Genomic DNA, 18356 nt, shown 5'->3' with positions numbered 1-18356 from the left:
AAGGGATCGACAATGGTTCGCATTTTTAGTTCAAATTATTTCATCCAAAGTGAAACTTACCTTTGTAAATGTTAATATTTGCTTGCTTCTATATGTGGATCCACGTTTTGAAGTACGAACGGAACTACAATAATATTATCCCACTTTCCCATTCACTAGATAAGTGTTCGATGTCACAATTCTACTCCTCCTTAAACAATAATCTAAAGTGATCCAATGATATTATGACAGCGAATTATATAACATTTGGAACTAGATCTTTCGATGTTTTCTGATTCCTCTCATGCGCGCAGCCAAGGGGCTAATTCTAATGTATTAATGAAGATATCAATGATTACCAATTTAGACGGGATCGATTTTTGTTTAACGAAAGTGAATTTAGTCGATAAATAATCTGATTATTAATTCATGCCCCAAGAACCTAAAGCTCGCTTCTACACTTGGTTAAATAAACTAAGTAAACATAGCTAAAGTAACTGAGATGGAACTAGAAAAGAACTTTGTCTCAATATTTATTAATGTGCTTGAGTGTACTTTAATATCTGCGTGGTTTATTCATCATCAAACATGGTTTTTTTTTTTAATTACATGCATTTGCCCCGGAATTGTTTCTAATGTGTATAAGAGAAGTAGACAGAAATTCAATTCATTTGGAAATGAGATTACATTAAAAAACTACAAAGGTCGGGCGCCTTTCTTCAATTTTCTCATTTCTTGATTGGAGGCCATGGAGGAAGAGTTAAGATTGGTTCTTCTGTTGTCGGTGGGATAATGATTGTGGGCTTTGGGACTGAAAAGAAAACAGAAATTATAAATGGATGGACGGATGAATGAAAAATGGTAGAAAAAGAAAATTGAGGGAAAAGAAAAAGAACTTTAAAAGCAAAGAAATATATTGAAAATTAATTAAATTAAAAAGTAAATTACAAAACGGTAAGAAAAGTAAAAAAAGTAAAAAGAGCAAAAAATAAAAAATAAATAGAATAAAATAAATAAATAAATTTAGAGCGTCTGAGGTGGCAGGCCTCAAATTATCGAATTCGCTCTACTTTTTGGATTTTAAGTAGTGTATGTTGACGGCACGGCTATAACTCAGCTTACAAAACGAATAGAGGTATTGCACCATTGCTTGCCGGCGCACCTAACACAACTTGGACCGCCCTGTGGTTAGATGGCAGAACAATAAAATTCCTTTGCTCTTCGGAATTGAATTCTTTCTCATGTAAAACGATTGTGTTATTCCTGCCATCTATCATGGCTGCCGCCACGTGATGGTGCAAAAACTCAATTAGAATTTAGAATTAGAATTTAGCTTGTTAGGGTTTGTTTTAAGAAACACTCTCGAATCGAGGGAAGAGACCTAACGAGACCTAATAAACCCGAGATGAAAGGCAGTGTCACTACACAACATTTGGATCCCTAGATTTCAATGATGACCGATAAAACAGTGGGTTTTTTTGGAGGGTTTTTTTTGCCATGCAAAGCGATAAAAATTTATCGTTCACTAATGCTCTAGATAACTCACTTTAAGTTTGTTATACTTATTTCAATAAAGTTAGTCACCAGAAAATCTACAAAGCACAAACCGACAAGGATTATGAGTAAAAACATTTTACATGTTTCAACTGATTGACAGCGGTGTTGATAGATATACTTGCACATCTTTTACCAGTAAGAGTAGCTAAGAGTCTCACCATGCACTTCTGAGCATCCTTAAGCTGCAGTTTGTATTAAAAAATCTTTACTTGTTTGTTAACGTTATGAAAAGTTCCCCATTATCCTCATAATCCATTATAAGCTTTCGTGCTGGCTTTTTCCTGACTTACTTGATTGAATTAAGTGTATTGATCACTGAAGAACTGAATAGAATTGTAATCAGTGGAACATTCCGGTAAGTCTACTCTTTTCCGGAGTGGAAATGGAAGGAAATTGGATGGAAGAGGAAAGATAAGGAAAGAGGTGGGAGGAAATGGAATGGAATTGGAAAAGATAATGAAATGGAATTGAATGGAAAAGGAAAGATAAGAAAAGTGATCGGAGAGAATGGAATGGGATAGGACAGAATAGAATGGAATTGGAAAAGATGGAATGAAATAGAATGGGATTGAAGAGGAAAGGAAATGGAATGGAAGGTAAGGTAATCTGAAATGGATGTGAAAGGAAAGGAAGGAGTAGATGATCCTATCACTGTATGACCGATGTTCATAATCACTCATACTTACCACAAGCCCGACAACACTGTCCTGGTTGTAGGTCCAAGTACTCACTACAAGTAGGGCAAACTTTGATCTGACAATCGGCTTGGTCATTGGAACAGGAGCACTCTTCACATCCATTATTATTCAAGGGCCATGACCAACTATCTCCATTTTGGTAATATTTATTTTTGTGGTAACATGCTATGAATTATTATTATAAACGTGAATTAGTTTAATGGCAATTAGTAAAAATGCACAGGTGATTATTGAAAATCTCGCGCGCTGATTGGTCGAGAAACTCACACTATCACGCGATAATCACCTCCAGCGATAATCCAAACTGGCGGCCAGCCGCTTTGTTGCTGTTACCGGAAAAATGTCTTTTATCTTCTTTTTTTTTTTTTTTTTTTTTTTTTTTTTCTTTTGAAAGAATCACCTTTGTATATATAGTTAGATATTATTTGCCTCAGCCTCAGTGAATATCGATAATATTTACCTCGCCGCCCGAAGACTCGCGTCTCGGTAAATATTCCCCGATATTCACTTCATCTTCGGCGAATAATTGCTAAATATTATCGTAATATTATTCCATCATTGGAACAATTTAATAGTAGAGATATTTTCGTATCACTTTAAAAAAGTTTCTCGAGCAATTTGATTGGTTTGGCAGGGCCGTGACCTTGGCGTGACCGTGTCCACGCCGTGTTCGTGCCGTGTTTCGGGCATCATTGGATGGAGAGTAAATTCTCGCATCTAAGATCATTTAAAAAAGGGTACGTCCATTATTGCACGAGCCTTTAGGCGGAAGCACGTCCGAACCAGCCTTTGTGACATAAGGTACTTAGGTACTACTATATATTTTTTTAACAAAGAAGACGGAACTAAAACATATGATGTATGAGCCTGCAGTATTTGGCTACGTAGTTGCGGCAGCAAAGTAAAACCCCCTCCCTCCTCCCCAGCAGAAGAAAAACCCAAAAAATCATAAAAAGAGTTCCAACAAACTGGGCTCGCAGATGATAATTAATGTTGTTGCGGTCCTCCTGCCTTTTATTTCTGTTACTGTTTAATTTGTTAAAATTATTCTTGGAAAGTTAGTATAATAGAAAAATAAAAGTAAAAGCTAATAGAATAAAAAATCAAATAAAAGATAGAAAATCGTGAATAGACTCACCGCACACTGAACAACATTGTCCAGAAGGAGTAACCTTTTTCTCGCAACTCATTGGCAGAACGGGACACGTCTTATGATGGCAAATCACGTGACCATCAGACTGACAGGTGCATGTTTCACAAGGGTTATTCTCGTCCACGAGAGTGTTGTATTTGTAAAACTTGTTGTGTGCAACACAATATCCGTCCACTGAAACAAATACACCACCATGAGACAAAAGGTTGTTTCAACATTAGATAGGTATACCCAACAGCGTCGTACACAACATTAGTAAAACTACATCTGTATCCAATACACCATGAGACAAGAGGTTGTTGCAACATTAGATAGGTATACCCAACAGCGTCGTACACAACATTAGTAAAACTACATCTGTATCCAATACACCATGAGACAAGAGGTTGCTGCAACATTAGATAGGTATACAATAGCGTCGTACACAATATTAGTAAAACTACATCTCTAGTACATGTAACATAGAATGTTTCGATGTTAAGTTATATTTCAGGACGTATTCTGAAAAGGTTAAATCGTAAGGCGCCTCCATTTTGAAATTCCTCATGGAACTTTTGTCGATGCATCAAAATGCTTCTGATTGGTTAATAGTAACCGGAAGTGCGTGCGCGAGATCACCTGGTTACGACACTACAACATTACATCATTGTCATTCAAACTTGAGACTGTAATATCCTAAGGATCCTACTAACCTCTTTCAATCTGATAAACATAGTTGCTCCATGTTGCCCCTATCTTCTCCTCACAGTTATCTGCAGGGCCGTGCATATCGTATCGTAGATACCCATCCTTTCCTCCCCAACACTCTCCGCCATACTGAGTACCAAAATACACGAACCCGTTAGCAACCGCGGCCTTGGCACATCCTATAATGATCTCCGATGGCGTGTGTCCTCTCATACTCTTGTAGAATACTGGAAATGCTCGATCCCACTGCTGATCTTTGTAGCATCCTATTGATTTAACCTGAGGTGCATCTCCTGTGGAAAAAAAAGGGGGGAAGGGTTAAAAAAATCTTACCAGTAAAATGGGGTGGGGGGGGGGGGGGGGGGAAGAAGCTACGAGAGATTGCCCGGGGGGATAGTTGTCTTTTTGGGGGGCTTCAAGGGGGGCCCTAAGAATTTTTTTGTCATTTAAAGATTTCACTTGGCAATTGTTTTTTTATTCTTATGGAAATATTTCCGGCTGTTTTTCTTTTCTTTTTGAGCTTGATAAAGAAAACTCGTTAAAATATTACAAAATTAAGGAGGGGAGAACGGACCTTTAAACGGTTCCAATGTAAATGCCAATTATCATAAGAGCAGAGTGCTGTGTGCACGAATAAGAAAGGTGTTAAAGGAATATTTAGTATTTTTCAATATATATGATTTTAAATAAAGGTTCAAACCCTAGGACGAGGTTTTGAATTAGAATTCAAGACAGGGCCGCAGGCCCGAGGTCTTGAATTCTAATGCAAAACCGAGCCCGTGCGTTCGAACTGGTTTAAAATATCAACTAAGCCCTAAATTCCATTGTTTCGATGCAAAACACGAAATACTAAATTATAATGAATTCAGAGAGATAGATTACTGTTGCTTTGTTCTTTTGGAAATAGAGTACAATATATCCGCGTTTGCACTCTATTGTTCCGATAGAAATAAAAATAGTACTGTTTTCATACCTTGCGTTCTCTCGGGCAAGTATAAGGAAAAGTAATTAAAAACCTATCCCGGGTTTATAATTCAGCCCCGCTCTACCCTGTTGATATCAATTCCGCCGCCGGCTTTGAGAATCTGGGTTTTCCGCCGAATTTAAGAACCTACATCAAACAATGGATTTAGGGTGTGGTTGATTTTTAATTATTGTTTGTATTTTTCTTTTTCTTTTCCATCTTAGTCTGTTTTGGTTTTTCTTCTAAAAAGATTATGTTGAATGGTTCCGGTCCGGATACCGCGAAGACAGGTGGTACGTGAAAACAAACTCTCCTTAACAAGTAATTATTGCAATTATCCATTTCCGCTACCTAGTGTAAAGGCAATTCTTCCGCTAATGGATGGCTATTGCCCGTATTTTAGAGGAGAGGAGAGGAGAGGAGAGGAGAGGAGAAAAAAAGAAAAGAAACAAGAAGAGATTCGAACTCTTTAAATTGAAATCATACACAATATTATATTTCCCAAAAGAATATCTAGGTGTCAATGTAAATAGTTTGCAATAGTCTAATAGTCAATGTAAATTTCCAATGAGTTGTTGGTCATAGCCAAGTTACCATGGCAACACCGCTAATATCTAAGACTTACCAATATCAAGTTGCCTCTCTTCTAGTTTTAGTGGATTAATGTCTTCTTCCTAAACCAGCCGTAAAATGTATAATAAATGAAAAATTAATTATATCCTTCAGTAATAGCTCCAACAATCGAATACATATGGATATCGAAATAAATGTCGTCGGGCAGCGTTTGAATAATATTCTCAACACTTTTACAATCAGTCCTTTTTAATAACAGAAGTATATAGTTTCGTGCTTTCCTTTTGCCGGACTTATCGCTTCAAGAAATGTGTTAATACCGCGTTTAGGCATATAGTTAATAATGATTGTTAAGTAAACATTATAGGCACGTTATTTGAAACTAGTTTTGTTTCTCTTCTCTTCTCTTTAGTGGAGGGCTTCGATAGGAGAGGAGGGAGAGAGGAGAGGCCCTAGTCTGTCGTCTGATGCTCGATCGGGGGGCTTCTCTTCTCTTCTCGTCTCTTCTCTTCTCTTCTCTTCTCTTCTCTTCTCTTCTCTTCTCTTCTCTTCTCTTCTCTTCTCTTCTCTTCTCTTCTCCTTCCTCCTCCTCTACACTCTTTTTCTTCTAATGTGCTCTTGTTTTCTCCAATCTCCTCTCCTCTGTACGTTTCCATAGCTTGGCGCCCCAAGTAATTTCAATTTAATGAATTATATCATAGAAAATTAGTATTAGCCGATTTACCTTTTAAATTTAAAGTACAATCTAAAAAAATTAAGGCTGAATACAATCTTCCCTGCCAGGGTTAACAAATTCACCGATTACCCATTGATCCCTTTATGTATACAACATAGAACTTTATTTGAAGCCGATCAGGTAAGATACGCAAAATGAAAAGTCTAAGAAAGCCGCTTATCTTATACTCGTAAAAACCCATGCCAATAAAAACAAATGGAATTTGTTCAAGAGAGAAGTGATAAGACTCTTCTGGATAACACAGGTGATAGCGTACTTCTACCTGTGTTTCTGATATCTATAACTTTTATCCTAAGTAGTGTAGTCTGACATGAAACATATAGTTGCTAATTTCTATAATGATTGTGAATCTGGTAACTAGTAGGGCTACTGGTTTACTTAACCGGTGGTTTTGATATAGTTAAGAAAACGATGGAGAAATCAAGAGTTAAGAAGCTTACCTTTAAGATGTTTTTACTGATGACCAAATCAATGCAGCAAATGAAAACGATGAAATACAAAAAAGCCATGACTCTTTGAGTCTTTCAAGTTCAAAGTACTCTAACGGCTGTTCACCACAGATTACTGTCCTCTTAGCCTCTTTTTTGGTCTTTAAATGTCTTTTTTATCGGCAGCTGAACAATAGAGACCCTATCAGAACCAGATAACTAAAGAGGAATAAAGAAGACATTAGAATGTCGTTTCCTATCTCGGTAACGTCATTCACAACAGTCGCCGGATCTAGTTGGAGGAAATGTTGATATAATGGATAATTGGAAAATGATTTTGATGCTTATGCCCTGTCGGCGATCTAGGAAGCAACTAGAAAAATACGCGCTGAAAAAGAAATTGCTTTGTAGGTCGTACTTGGTGATAAAAAATATAACTAATTGGGATAAAAATTAGACATGATAAGACCAAACTGTTATTATAATCGTCTATAACAAAAAAAAAACACTTAGTCTTAAGACAAACCTTCCTAAAATTGTTTTTTGTTATTCAGAGAAATGTTTTCAATTTTTTTAGGGTGTCATTTGACGTCATAGCCGCCAACTTAGACGAGAACTTTTGTCTTGTCAACCAAAATGGTGGCTATTTCTTTTGTCTGCATTTATGTATTCCCATGGAATGCGTAGATTAAAGTCCTCTATTATCAATTAGAGACAATAATTATATTATGCGTCTTTCAAGAACGTCTCTAAATCTCTTTTGGTCTCTAAAGGTCTTGAGTCATCAAGTCTTTGAGTTTGGGGGCAGTTACGATACTAACGGTTCCTGGTTCCTGGTTCCTGGGCTTTTAAGATCCCTATCCTCTGCCATCCTCAGATGACCGGAAGGTATATTTTGTTCATGGAGGATGGTTAAAATTAAACTAATTGCAAGATATGACAAAAGAGTTACTGCGGTTTTCCATTATTCTGCGAACTCAGAAATTCCAACGGCTTGTTGTGAAATTTGTTTTTTACTGCCGCCAGTCAAGAACATAAAACGTACCGAGTGATTGGTTTTGGTTGACAGCAGCGAAAACCCAAATGTCAGCGTGCAGCTCGCAACTACCGAGTTTGCAGAATACGAAAGACTGCAGGAAAATCATAAGGCCGTAAACTCAAGTTACAGAAAATTTTTATCGACAGAACCAGTGATTTAGCTGCTACCGTTGTATACCGTTGTATACAGTCCTTTGACTAAACGTTGTCGTTTGATCGGCTTCATCCCTACGCGCCTAGACCGAAAAGTATCATGGGGATGATTAATTCACAGTTACTAGCTGCCGCATGTGTTATCTAACACGTCTTGAGCTCGCTTTTTTCGATCCCATTTCATTTCCTAAAACCATGTCTCGAGCGTACAGCGAAGATTTAAACTGGCGAGCAGTTTGGATGACGCAAGTTCTGGGTAATTTACCCGTTATCCTTTTCGGTCTAGGCGCGTAGGGATGATCAATCAACGACAACGTTTAGTCAAATGACTGTAGACTTTGTTAGCTTGGGTAAAATGCTTTCCCATTCCAGTCCACGTGTCTTCCCCTAGACTATTATTTCTTTGTTTAATTTACGGTTGTACATAAGAAAATACGTGCGGAATCTTATTCTCAACTGACTCAAGTGAATGAAACGTGGTCTAAAATGGGTAATATTACGATCCAACTTATAGTGTCTCCACCTATTTGATTAAAATAGATAAAACAGGAATTACTTCCCTTGTGACCCCGGAAAAGGGTTGTTTTGTTATAGGTTGTACAAGTAACTTGAATAACCGCCAATACTTTAGATAGCCGGTCAACGGTCTTCCACTTGAGAGTTTAAGAAGTAATAACATTTTGTCGGCGTTTCCATAGCTAGCAAACACTTAATATAAATTATTTTTTTAAACCTTCTAATATTTCCTTCGCAAATAAATCAATACAACATTGCTTAAACACTGGAAAAAAAAAAAACGGTAAGACATAGAGTAAGCCCTGCTAACTTTGAAGATCCGGTTTTAAGTCTAATACATTTCAGCTAATGTTGTTATAATAGTGCAAAACTTACAGCTAGGTTATCGTTAGTGTCAAAAAAGTTTTCCGTTTCAGCTCGACACATGCAACGCTCCTCTAAGGTAAAAAGTACAGAAGGAAGTAATCTCATTGTTTCCTAGTGCTCCAATCCCTTAGTTACATTAACGTATTAATATAATCATGATTTTTGATCGCCAGAAAATAAAGACGCTTGCGCATGCTTGCGTTTCAGCACGTTTTCCAAGAATTTAGGAAAATTTTAGTGAGAAAGAAAATCTTTAATTAAGTGTCTAGTCGTTCTTCCGCTTTCGCACTAATTGGGGACACTTTTCGCTCACACGCAATACCACTACATTTAATATTCTATGCACACAACGCTCAACTCACATGTTGATTCTTACGGAGGGAGGAAACCGGAGAACCCGGAGAAAACCCTCGTAGCATAGGAGAGAACAACACATTAAACAAACTCAATTCACATGTGGCGACCGCAGGGCTCGAACCAACGACCCGACCCGTTGGACTCAAAGCGGTGAAAGACGACGCGTTAGCCGCGAACGCCACCCATGCTATGTTGTTCCTCCGAATATACAAAAAATAAAAACAGATACTGTATTAACAACGACCATATAAGAGATTCGGATGGAAAATATTATTTCTCGTTAAAACTAGTTTTAGTTATTCATTTGTCTCCCGATTTAAGGTCATTTTGAGGTAGAAGGACCGCGCGACGTATCGACTGCAAACTGCTAGTCTTCATAAGGAAGTGGTGTAGACTGGATGGTGTGAATGTTATCATATAAAATTATCTAAGTTTTAAGAGCTGACTTTAAGTTTTGGCATCTTGTAAAGTCCATTTGTCAGACATGTTGAATGTCAAACTGGTATATTGTATCGACATCACGAAGAGGCGTTTTTGACTAATTTTTATGCAGAGCGTGCGCAGACGTTTTTCGCTCGTATCATAAACACAGGACGCCCAAGCAATGTACATGTGCTTTGTTAGAAAGAATGCGTATATTGGTAGACCCGTAAAAAAGCTAAAACTCGTCGTATTGGCTCCAAATTGCGTGCAGAGAACACACATAAAAATACTTTATAGATAACATTCTTACGATACACATTCCACATGCATTCCTTTGTAGCATTAAAGGTACGATAACATTGAATGGGCTTCATGTGGGTTATTAATTCAACTTATGGTTTGTAATCATTCTCAAGAGTGTCTAACGTCAAAGAAATCCTTCGTTTTACGAACACACTCATTAATGTTTACCAAAAATAACAAATGTGATTCGCTTCAGCAAATACCGATATACCACTTCCTTTCTGGCAATCATTTTTGGCTTTTCTTTGTGTGTTATCTTGGTTGATATTTGGTTTCCTGTTACATTCATATTTTTTGACAGTTAAACTTTAGTAAAAGGAAAAGAATTTCTTTCCTTTTTTAGCAGAATTGCCGATGGGGAATTTATACTGATGACTTCCTTTCTGGCTTTTGTCAGAAATATAAATATAGTATCTATATCCTCTTTGCTTTCAACGTGTCGCACTTCCTTCCTTGTTTTATTACTACTCTTTTTGTTTGCTTCCTGTCTTACTTTTCATACTTCTTTTTTCCCCCGGAATTTTCGGAATTTTCCTTTATTTTTTTATTTCCGCGGTAAATCAGTCTCAGATAAGCATATGAGCGAATTCTCAGCTTTCTGCGAAATTCCCTCGAAAGATTACTGCTTCGCAGGACCTTTCTACCTTTGAACAAACGTTGAGATCGATGGCAAGATCGATGGCATTGCAGTCCTCTCATTTCACAACTTATGCTAAAAAAAGCCTTCAAAAATCATCACAAATCAATAAGACCCTCTTATGTTAGGTCAAAATGATTTTCCATGCCAAACCTCCCCAAATGATTAATATTTTGTTAAAATACAACCAAGCGATACCAACTGGAGAAACAAGGAAGTAATACTCAAGGGAATCATACACGTGGTCTGAAATGGGAAAACTTTTTATATATGCCCAAAGCAAGAGGATTTATTCAAAGCATTGATGAATAAAACATCAAAGAGAGAGGCTTAGTTTGTTTACGCGATGTTCCATTCAATCAAATCGATCAGCCACGATCTAGTGCACATAACAGCATAACTTCATAACCAAATGATCCGGATAATCGATTGAAGTGTTACGATGAATTTTCAAGTTATGTTAGAGTAGAGTTTCGAGTCGTAACTACCACATATGCAATATGAAATATTATATGGAAAACAAAAAAGCAAAAAAATTCCAGGGCGGGAGGCAGGCATGGTGACTAACTTCAAGTAGTTTAATTTTCCCGGCTTTTTGAAGGGGGGGGGGAAACATTAATTAGCGGTTTAAAATTATACAGGAATATTAGATTTATATGTTTAAACTTGAAATGAAACTTATTTTTTTCGACCTCAATCTCGAAAATCGGCCGCCTTCTTCTCATACTGATTACCCCATTGATTCGATTTCTTTTCTCCGGATTCTCAGTCCATTTTATCTCCATCCGCAAAACCTAACAAGCTAAATTTCAATCCGCTGTGAGCCCTGACTCTAATCAGCTTGAAGGCGATTCAGAGTATCGTCATAACTTGAACTGTTCAAGGTTTGCTGACAACATCCACAATAACATTTTGCACAAATTTTCTACACTAAACTTTGGTTATTGTCTTTGACAGTTTCTGAGTTGTCAAAAGTTGTTGTTCATTAATATTTGGTCCGTGAATTTTGAATGATCGAGGGATCTAGATATTGTGTTGATTAATGAAGCTTGTTATATCAAATGTCATAAACAGTCAAAAAGCTAGTAAAGCATCGCTAAGCAAAGAAAGTCCGATATAAATCCGTTCTATTCGGTTCTGGTTTTCGCTTCTGAACTCGTCCAACAGTATAGGTAATAGATTCTACATTCCTAGCAATTATCGAATCCCGAAACATTTAAACTATTTAAACCAAAAATAAAGTATAGTTAGCTTTTAAAATATTTTGATCATGTAAAAGTCTAAGTTACAATCTGTCTTCATAGAAGTTAAAAACCATACCGATCTAAATGTACCTTAATAAAAGAACAGGTTCCCACGCTATTTCATTGACCTTCCAAGAAGATTGAATCTGCCGTCAGTGCTTTGCCCAGCTTGCTATAATACCTAGCTAAATATTTATTTATCCAAGGAAGCGAAGAATTCCCTTGTTTTATTCAAAATCTCAGGCTCTACTACGCTTCAAGTGACCAGAATATACCATTCAAGCTGGGACATTGAAAATACATCTTTGTCAAAACACGACGAAGCGAAGCGAAATTTACAGTGAAATTTGATTCAGAATATGTCCCCAAAATTTTTAACTTAACATCGTTAAACTAAAAATAAGCGGTTTTTAAGGAACAAGAAAGAGATGCAAAGAGAGGCAAATGGTTAAACAAGGAACGATGAACGGATTTTTTTTGTAGATTTAAGAATTAATTGAGTAAAATTAGGTAAATAGAAAGGTATTAGACCAAGCCGAACAATAATAGGGCCAATGTAAATAAAAGTGAAGTGACCTTGATTCTGGGGACAAATCTTTTGAAACACCAAAAAACAAAATATAGACCCCTTGCAGCTCAATCTGAGGACAAAACAATAGGTTCCAATTCTCAGGAGATTGGAAATTCTTTTGTTTTGTTCCCCACATTGAGCTGCTTTGACGTCACATGCAAGGGGCCTATAGCCCTAGGATAGGACTGGAGTACCTTGGAAGTAGACTCCTAGCAATAGCGTTCCGTGCCGTGCTTTGTTGCTAGTACCTTGAAGCAAAGGAAAACGAGGGACGTATAACTGTTAGCCATTCAGAGGTTGAGGAAAACACTGGGTCGAGTTGGCAATTCAATGCATTTCGGGGCTTTTTTAAACCGCCTAGCTCAGCCCCAAAATGCACTGCGAAACCAACTCGACGAGTTTTCCCTCAATCTCGGAATGGCTAATAGGTTTCCATATCAGTCGATTCTTGATTGCTCGAGTGTGTTGAGGTTCTGCTATTCATTATTTTCACATACATTTGCATATCTCACTACCATAGTTTAATCAACTTTCTATGTTTTTGTATACTTTTCGTAGGCATTTTTAATGATTTCTTAAAAAGGTATGCTTTCAAAATGTGTTATATAAAACACAAGAAAAATCCTCTCTTTTCACGATTATCCTCACTGAGTTTGCGTGAAGTTGGCTTCGCGGCATGTTTCCAAAAAAGCGTCCCACATGGAAAGAAGTGCCGACTGGTATGTAGTTATCAGTGGCAAAATCGACATTTTTGGTTTGCTGATCATAGCAAAGGGTTAATTCATCTACGGTATAGGGGCCGACTAACCTCTCCCTTAGGCTTCGGTCAAGCTTTCTGATCAGTCTGTAATTCCTCCCGGGATAGCGGTGGCGCTGCAATACGACGGTTCAGCATTCGATGTCTGGAAGTGTGGTCTCCGGTTACTTCAGTTAACATGAATAAAAATAATCTCAAATGAAATATAAAAAAAGATTTGAAAAAATGCGATATAAAGGAGAAAAAATAGAAAGAAAAGAGAGAATAAAATAATGAAAAAAATATTTAAAAGAAGGGGTAAATATGAAAGAAGGAAAGGGAGTTGAAGCATAGAAAAAAAATGATACACAGATTGAAAAAAGGATCGAAAGGAAAGAATGATAGAAACTATATTTATTTTCTAGTATTTATTCAACGTAGCTAGTAGTGACTATTGTGAACATTTCATATAGTTTTCTAAGAATAATTAGGTTTTGCTTGTATTTGAACCACAAGTATCTCAATATTTACTTATTAACCAAACAGACGATGAGACATTAGGCGATCAGTGATCTACCATCTGGATGGACCTGACGATCAAAATACAAAATATGATATACCTAATTGAAAAAACGTTGTCGGGTTATAAAAAAGGGTATAAAATAACTGCTCTAAAGCTCGCAATCTGATTGGTTAGGAGCGCGTGCTTTATGAGAGCAAACAGCACGCGCGCGCACTTTCAGTTTCGTCATTCACGTAATTCGTATTTTATAAAAGAAATAAAAAACTTACTTGCTGTGCTGTGTGCAGTTATGAAGCACTTGGGGATTGACAGAACACTCGAGAAGTGTCGAAAAGCACTCCGCTACGCGTCGTGCTTCTCCTAGCACTTCTCTCGTGTTCTGCCAACCCCCGCGTGCTTTATGACTGCACACAGCACGCGCGCGCGTTTTCTATTTCTTCATTATATCATCAAAGCTAAGACCGAAGGGGAGCATGGGAAGACAAACAATTATGCTAATTTCATGCGTATTGCAGTTTTCCCTTCCTGTGCACATTTTATGCATCATGGTTTTGGCATGTTGTTAATCTAGGTCGAACGACTTTGCTCTACTGTGCATTTTTACATGTCTGTATGCAAATATAATACGCATTTCGGAGTACCCAAAATCGTTTTCGGTCTTAGCTTCGATGATATGACCTTCTCGAACCCGACTACGTTTTTTCAATTGGGTGTATACATAGACATAGACATTGTCGTTAGTATGCTGGGGGACAAGATCCAGTTTAGAGGGGAGGGGTGGGGCCACACAGTACCCACCATTACTGCAAGTGAAGTTCGGGATGATGTCCTCAAATCGCAGAAATTAGTATATTGTATAGCTTCCTTGTATGTTTGCCAAACATTTTATATGCGTGTCATCTCTTTGAGAATATTATAATTCCTTTCGTTTGTCATCATTTTCATGTAAACAATTGCAACCCTACTCAAAAGTTTCGGCTCAAATTAACCTCAGAGTGATGGAAAGCGCAACTCGATATATAGAGCATTGGAGTGTTACGTCATAGCCGCCATCTTGGTTGACGATAACAAAGCATTCCTCATTAGCTTCTCTTGTTAGATCAACCAGCATGGTGGCTGTTTCAATGTTGTTGAGGCACATTTGAGGAACGTCTTTACACACACTGTTTTTACTTTAATAAAAGAGCGTATTTTCGCAATCTGATTGGCTGATAGCTATGATCAATAAGAGGACACTGACACTTGCATAGTACGCGCTTGAAACCGTTTTTCTTTTAAACTTTTTCCTCGTTTTTAGTTTTTTTATTTTTTATTTTTTGTTCGTTTGTTTGTTTATTGTTTTTTTTTTTTTGTTTCTTTTATTGTAAAAATAAAACAACATCGCTCATAGATTTACGCGGATTTTCCTCTTATTGAACATAGATGACGGCTTGAAGTGTTCAAAACTCAAGTGGAACCACGAGCGCGGCGAACATTTTTTTAAGAGTGCAAATCTATGAGCGATTTGTCAAAAAGCATATGTTGAAAGAGACTTTGTAAACTTGGATTTGAATGGGCGTACGAATAACATATACGCACCTGGATTCAGGCTTGGATTCAATTCGGGGTGTGGCACTTCCATGTTCAGTTATATACTTATCTAGCTCTTTCCAATTTTTGAATTTTCTTGGAGGTGGACGTTTGGTTGGCATAACCTCTGAAAACGAATTGGGAGATTAAGTTAAACAAGCATCTGATAAGGACAGACAGACAGACAGACAGACAGATCAAAGAATAGAAAGCATACTTTTAAATACTTTTTCCAAGTTCTACAGTGCCATTCTCAAAATAAGTTTGCAAATTTTAGGACCGAATGCAACAAAAATAGATACAGACTAACAATTGGAATTCTGAATCTTCGTTAATTAAAATGTTAACATTTTTACCCACTTGTGCAAACAGGACAGCAAAATCCCGTCATGTTTACGCCGTCAAACCCTTTAGGACAGGATTTCTCCTTGCATTTTTGTTCTTTACATTTGGCAATGGAGTTCTTTTTACATTCACACTCGTAGCATGTTTCTCCCTTTTTGAAGGTCCAGTTCTGGAACCTCTGATACGTGTTTCCTTCTGTGTCTTGGCATACTGCAACACAAACATTACTAGCTTAGTCCACTCAACTATTGTAGGTTTTCAATTATCCCGAAGGGAGTGAAATAACAAAATACACGGCGGCCATGTTGGTTGATACAACAAAAGAATTCATTGAAAATTATTTTGATAAATTCAACCAAGATGACGGCTCTTTTTTTTTTTTTTTTTTGTTGTTGTTGTTGTTGTTTTTGTTTTTTTAGATATTGACCATTTATAGCATATTTGAATGTCAAATGGTGGACTACATTAACGGTTACCACATCGGGGACAACATTCTTCAGGATCTGTAACTGGCGCCGGGCAGCCATCGAGTTTAGGGCACTTTTTCGCTTGTTCGCACTGGACTTTGCCTTTACGACATTTACATTTCAAACATGGATTCTCAGTCGGTATTTTCTTGCCTTCCTTGTATTCAACGCCATGGTGAATGCAGCTCTAGAGATGTGGAAAGAAGAAGAATAAAGACTAAGTAAAGCTAGCTAGGTAAAGAACAGCATGCCCCCGATCGAAGCTATATGTGTGGGGTTGTTTGTGTGAGATGAGGTAGGGGGTAGGGGGTAGGGGGTAGGGGTAGGGGGTAGGGGTAGGGGGTAGGGGGTAGGGGGTAGGAGGTAGGGGGTAGGGGGTAGGGGGTAGGGGGTAGGTGGATGAGGAAGGAGAGGGGGCTAATAGCCTGAACAGTTTTTCAAGGAAAGCTCTTCTTTTCTTCTCTTGAATCCGGTAATCTTCCTAGCTCATGCATTCTCTTTTCTACCGCTGACAACGTCTCGTGCACAAAAAAAGGAGTTTTAAAAAACACTTTGGTTAGCTTTCCAAAAGTTGGGTTATTTTCACCCCTCGTCCCCCAGAATGTCATAGGCTTTTACTGTCTCTCTCACCGCTCACTGAGTGTGTAGTTCAAGCCTGGGGTAGCGAGTTCGATTCCTGACTAAGCCCCATGGTACTTGAGTTTGTTTGATGTGTTGCTAGTCTCCCTTTACAAAGCCGGTTTTAAAATCTGCGACGAATCTTGCCAAAAAAGTTTTATGATATTGTTCCACAATCTCCTCGTTTTCTGTCCATGATAAACAACTAAAGATAACTAGTGATATTATTGTGCTTTTAATAGATAAATTATTTGTCTGTCTGTCTGTCTGTCTGTCTGTCTGTCTGTCTGTCTTGATTTTTACACCCTTTTATATCAGCAGTAAAGTTATCAAAAGCTAAGTAAATATGTAAAGCACATAATTACAGTTTTAACAGGACAGAACAATATATCAAGTGTGGACTTAAACTCTAGATTAACTTTTAATATTAATTATGTTTAAACCGAATCTCTATTTCATTATCATAATCTCTCCCTTCTTCTCTTCTCTTCTCTTCTCTTCTCTAAATTGCCTGCCTTACTATCCTGAACTAGACTAACCTCGGAAATGGTGTAAAAATATATTTAGTAAAACATTGTAAAACTCGTCCTAAATGATGTTGCGTTGTTCAATTCATGCGGCCTCTGGTATTCAAGATCCATAGTTCATTTAATAAATGAAGTAAATACAAGCCACAAAACAAAGCAAAACCAAACGAAGAATGTTCCTTACACCTGCACCTTACCTTATCTTTTTTTTTCGACAAGCAAGTTCGAGGTTGTAACACCAACAATACAACAACAATCTGCACAAGCGAGAAGACCCACAGCTTCGACATCTTCAGTTTACTGTTTCAGCTTCGAGAAATACCAACTATTCTTGCTGCATGAAAGATAAAAATCTTAAATTTATAGACCGATAAAAATCCAATTTTAGAATAACTTGATAATATGAATCATTAAATAAATTTCCAACTGTGCTGGGATTGATACGCAAGTCGATGTCCAGTTCGAAACCAGCACGAATTTTAACTACTACCTTACCGAGTTGTGAAGAGATTAAATTGTTTTTTTTAAATAGAATTAGATAGATGTATTACAGGAATTAATTTAGAAATTGCTGAGAATACGAAGAACATTTAGTAAACTTGTTCAACAGCTAAAGAAGAGTCTTTTAAAGGCTCGTAGATACTTTACACTTAGAAAAATAAACTGTGAACTGAAGTCTTTTTTCTCTTTTTTGTGAATGAAATTAAATTCGAATTCTTCTTCTTTTTTTTTTTGTTTCTGGTTGCCACACCAACACTCTTTTTAATCTATTTATACTCGTATTTATCTCATTACCTTTGTAGTTTTTTGTAATTAAATTTTGATTGGGATTCAGTTTTAAAAAAGTTTTTTTTTATAAAAAGAAAAAAACTTATCTTTGCAATATTGACACCCCTTGATAAAGTTTTTCCGTATTGTCTTTTTGTATTGATCCTTAAAACTGTACTACATTGATAGTTTTTAAAACACATTGCAACATTAGATTATTGTCGTGCTTTTTTTTTTTTTTTACGGAGGAAATTTTGAAATGGAATTCTTATCTTATTAGATTATAATTTTTTTTCCGTTATGAGAAGAAGAAAAAACAAAAAAAAACCAGAAGGTTTTCTAAATCACTTGAATGGTTAATTATTTTTTTTCTTCCCTGTGTGAAGCTAGACTCAGCCAGGGAACCGGCGCGGAAAACGA

At 37.1% G+C, this 18356-nt stretch overlaps 2 protein-coding genes across 2 annotated transcripts; both read right to left on the bottom strand.

Moving 5' to 3' along the window:
• Positions 1-496: 496 nt before the first annotated feature.
• LOC116296511 (uncharacterized) lies at positions 497-12034 on the bottom strand. Its single transcript, XM_031704536.2, has 7 exons — positions 11903-12034; positions 6788-6994; positions 5664-5712; positions 4080-4367; positions 3373-3561; positions 2223-2399; positions 497-790 (listed from the first exon to the last, which is right to left on the bottom strand). Exons 2-7 carry the CDS (start codon positions 6854-6856, stop codon positions 708-710), a joined length of 855 nt encoding a protein of 284 aa, XP_031560396.2. The 5' UTR covers positions 6857-6994; positions 11903-12034; the 3' UTR covers positions 497-707.
• A 1498-nt stretch (positions 12035-13532) lies between these two features.
• On the bottom strand, positions 13533-17488 carry LOC116296510 (kielin/chordin-like protein). The gene is made up of 5 exons (XM_089037150.1): positions 17366-17488; positions 16033-16210; positions 15572-15766; positions 15221-15338; positions 13533-13709 (listed from the first exon to the last, which is right to left on the bottom strand). The coding sequence occupies exons 1-5, from the start codon at positions 17456-17458 to the stop codon at positions 13685-13687; spliced, it is 609 nt and encodes a 202-aa protein (XP_088893276.1). The 5' UTR covers positions 17459-17488; the 3' UTR covers positions 13533-13684.
• Positions 17489-18356: the final 868 nt, after the last annotated feature.

Source organism: Actinia tenebrosa, unplaced genomic scaffold (assembly GCF_029948245.1).
Source record: "Actinia tenebrosa isolate PJP-AT-01 unplaced genomic scaffold, QUT_ActTen_1.0 PGA_scaffold4__44_contigs__length_22323623, whole genome shotgun sequence".
NCBI lineage: Eukaryota > Metazoa > Cnidaria > Anthozoa > Actiniaria > Actiniidae > Actinia > Actinia tenebrosa.
Note: the sequence above shows the minus strand (reverse complement) of the source record. Positions and strands in the feature narration are given on the sequence as shown.

Bases quoted from the DNA above. Each gene is read 5' to 3' on its own strand.
- LOC116296511 (XM_031704536.2), bottom strand. From the start codon at position 6,856: ATGGCTTTTTTGTATTTCATCGTTTTCATTTGCTGCATTGATTTGGTC. The intron at 4,368-5,663 runs GTAAGTCTTAGA...TTTTTTCCACAG, and splicing joins AGAGAGGCAACTTGATATTG to GAGATGCACCTCAGGTTAAA. The intron at 3,562-4,079 runs GTTAGTAGGATC...TATTTGTTTCAG, and splicing joins TGTTTATCAGATTGAAAGAG to TGGACGGATATTGTGTTGCA.
- LOC116296510 (XM_089037150.1), bottom strand. From the start codon at position 17,458: ATGTCGAAGCTGTGGGTCTTCTCGCTTGTGCAGATTGTTGTTGTATTG. The intron at 16,211-17,365 runs GTAAGGTGCAGG...CCACATCTCTAG, and splicing joins TGTCGAAAAAAAAAGATAAG to AGCTGCATTCACCATGGCGT. The intron at 15,339-15,571 runs GTGGGTAAAAAT...ATTCGTTTTCAG, and splicing joins TTGCTGTCCTGTTTGCACAA to AGGTTATGCCAACCAAACGT.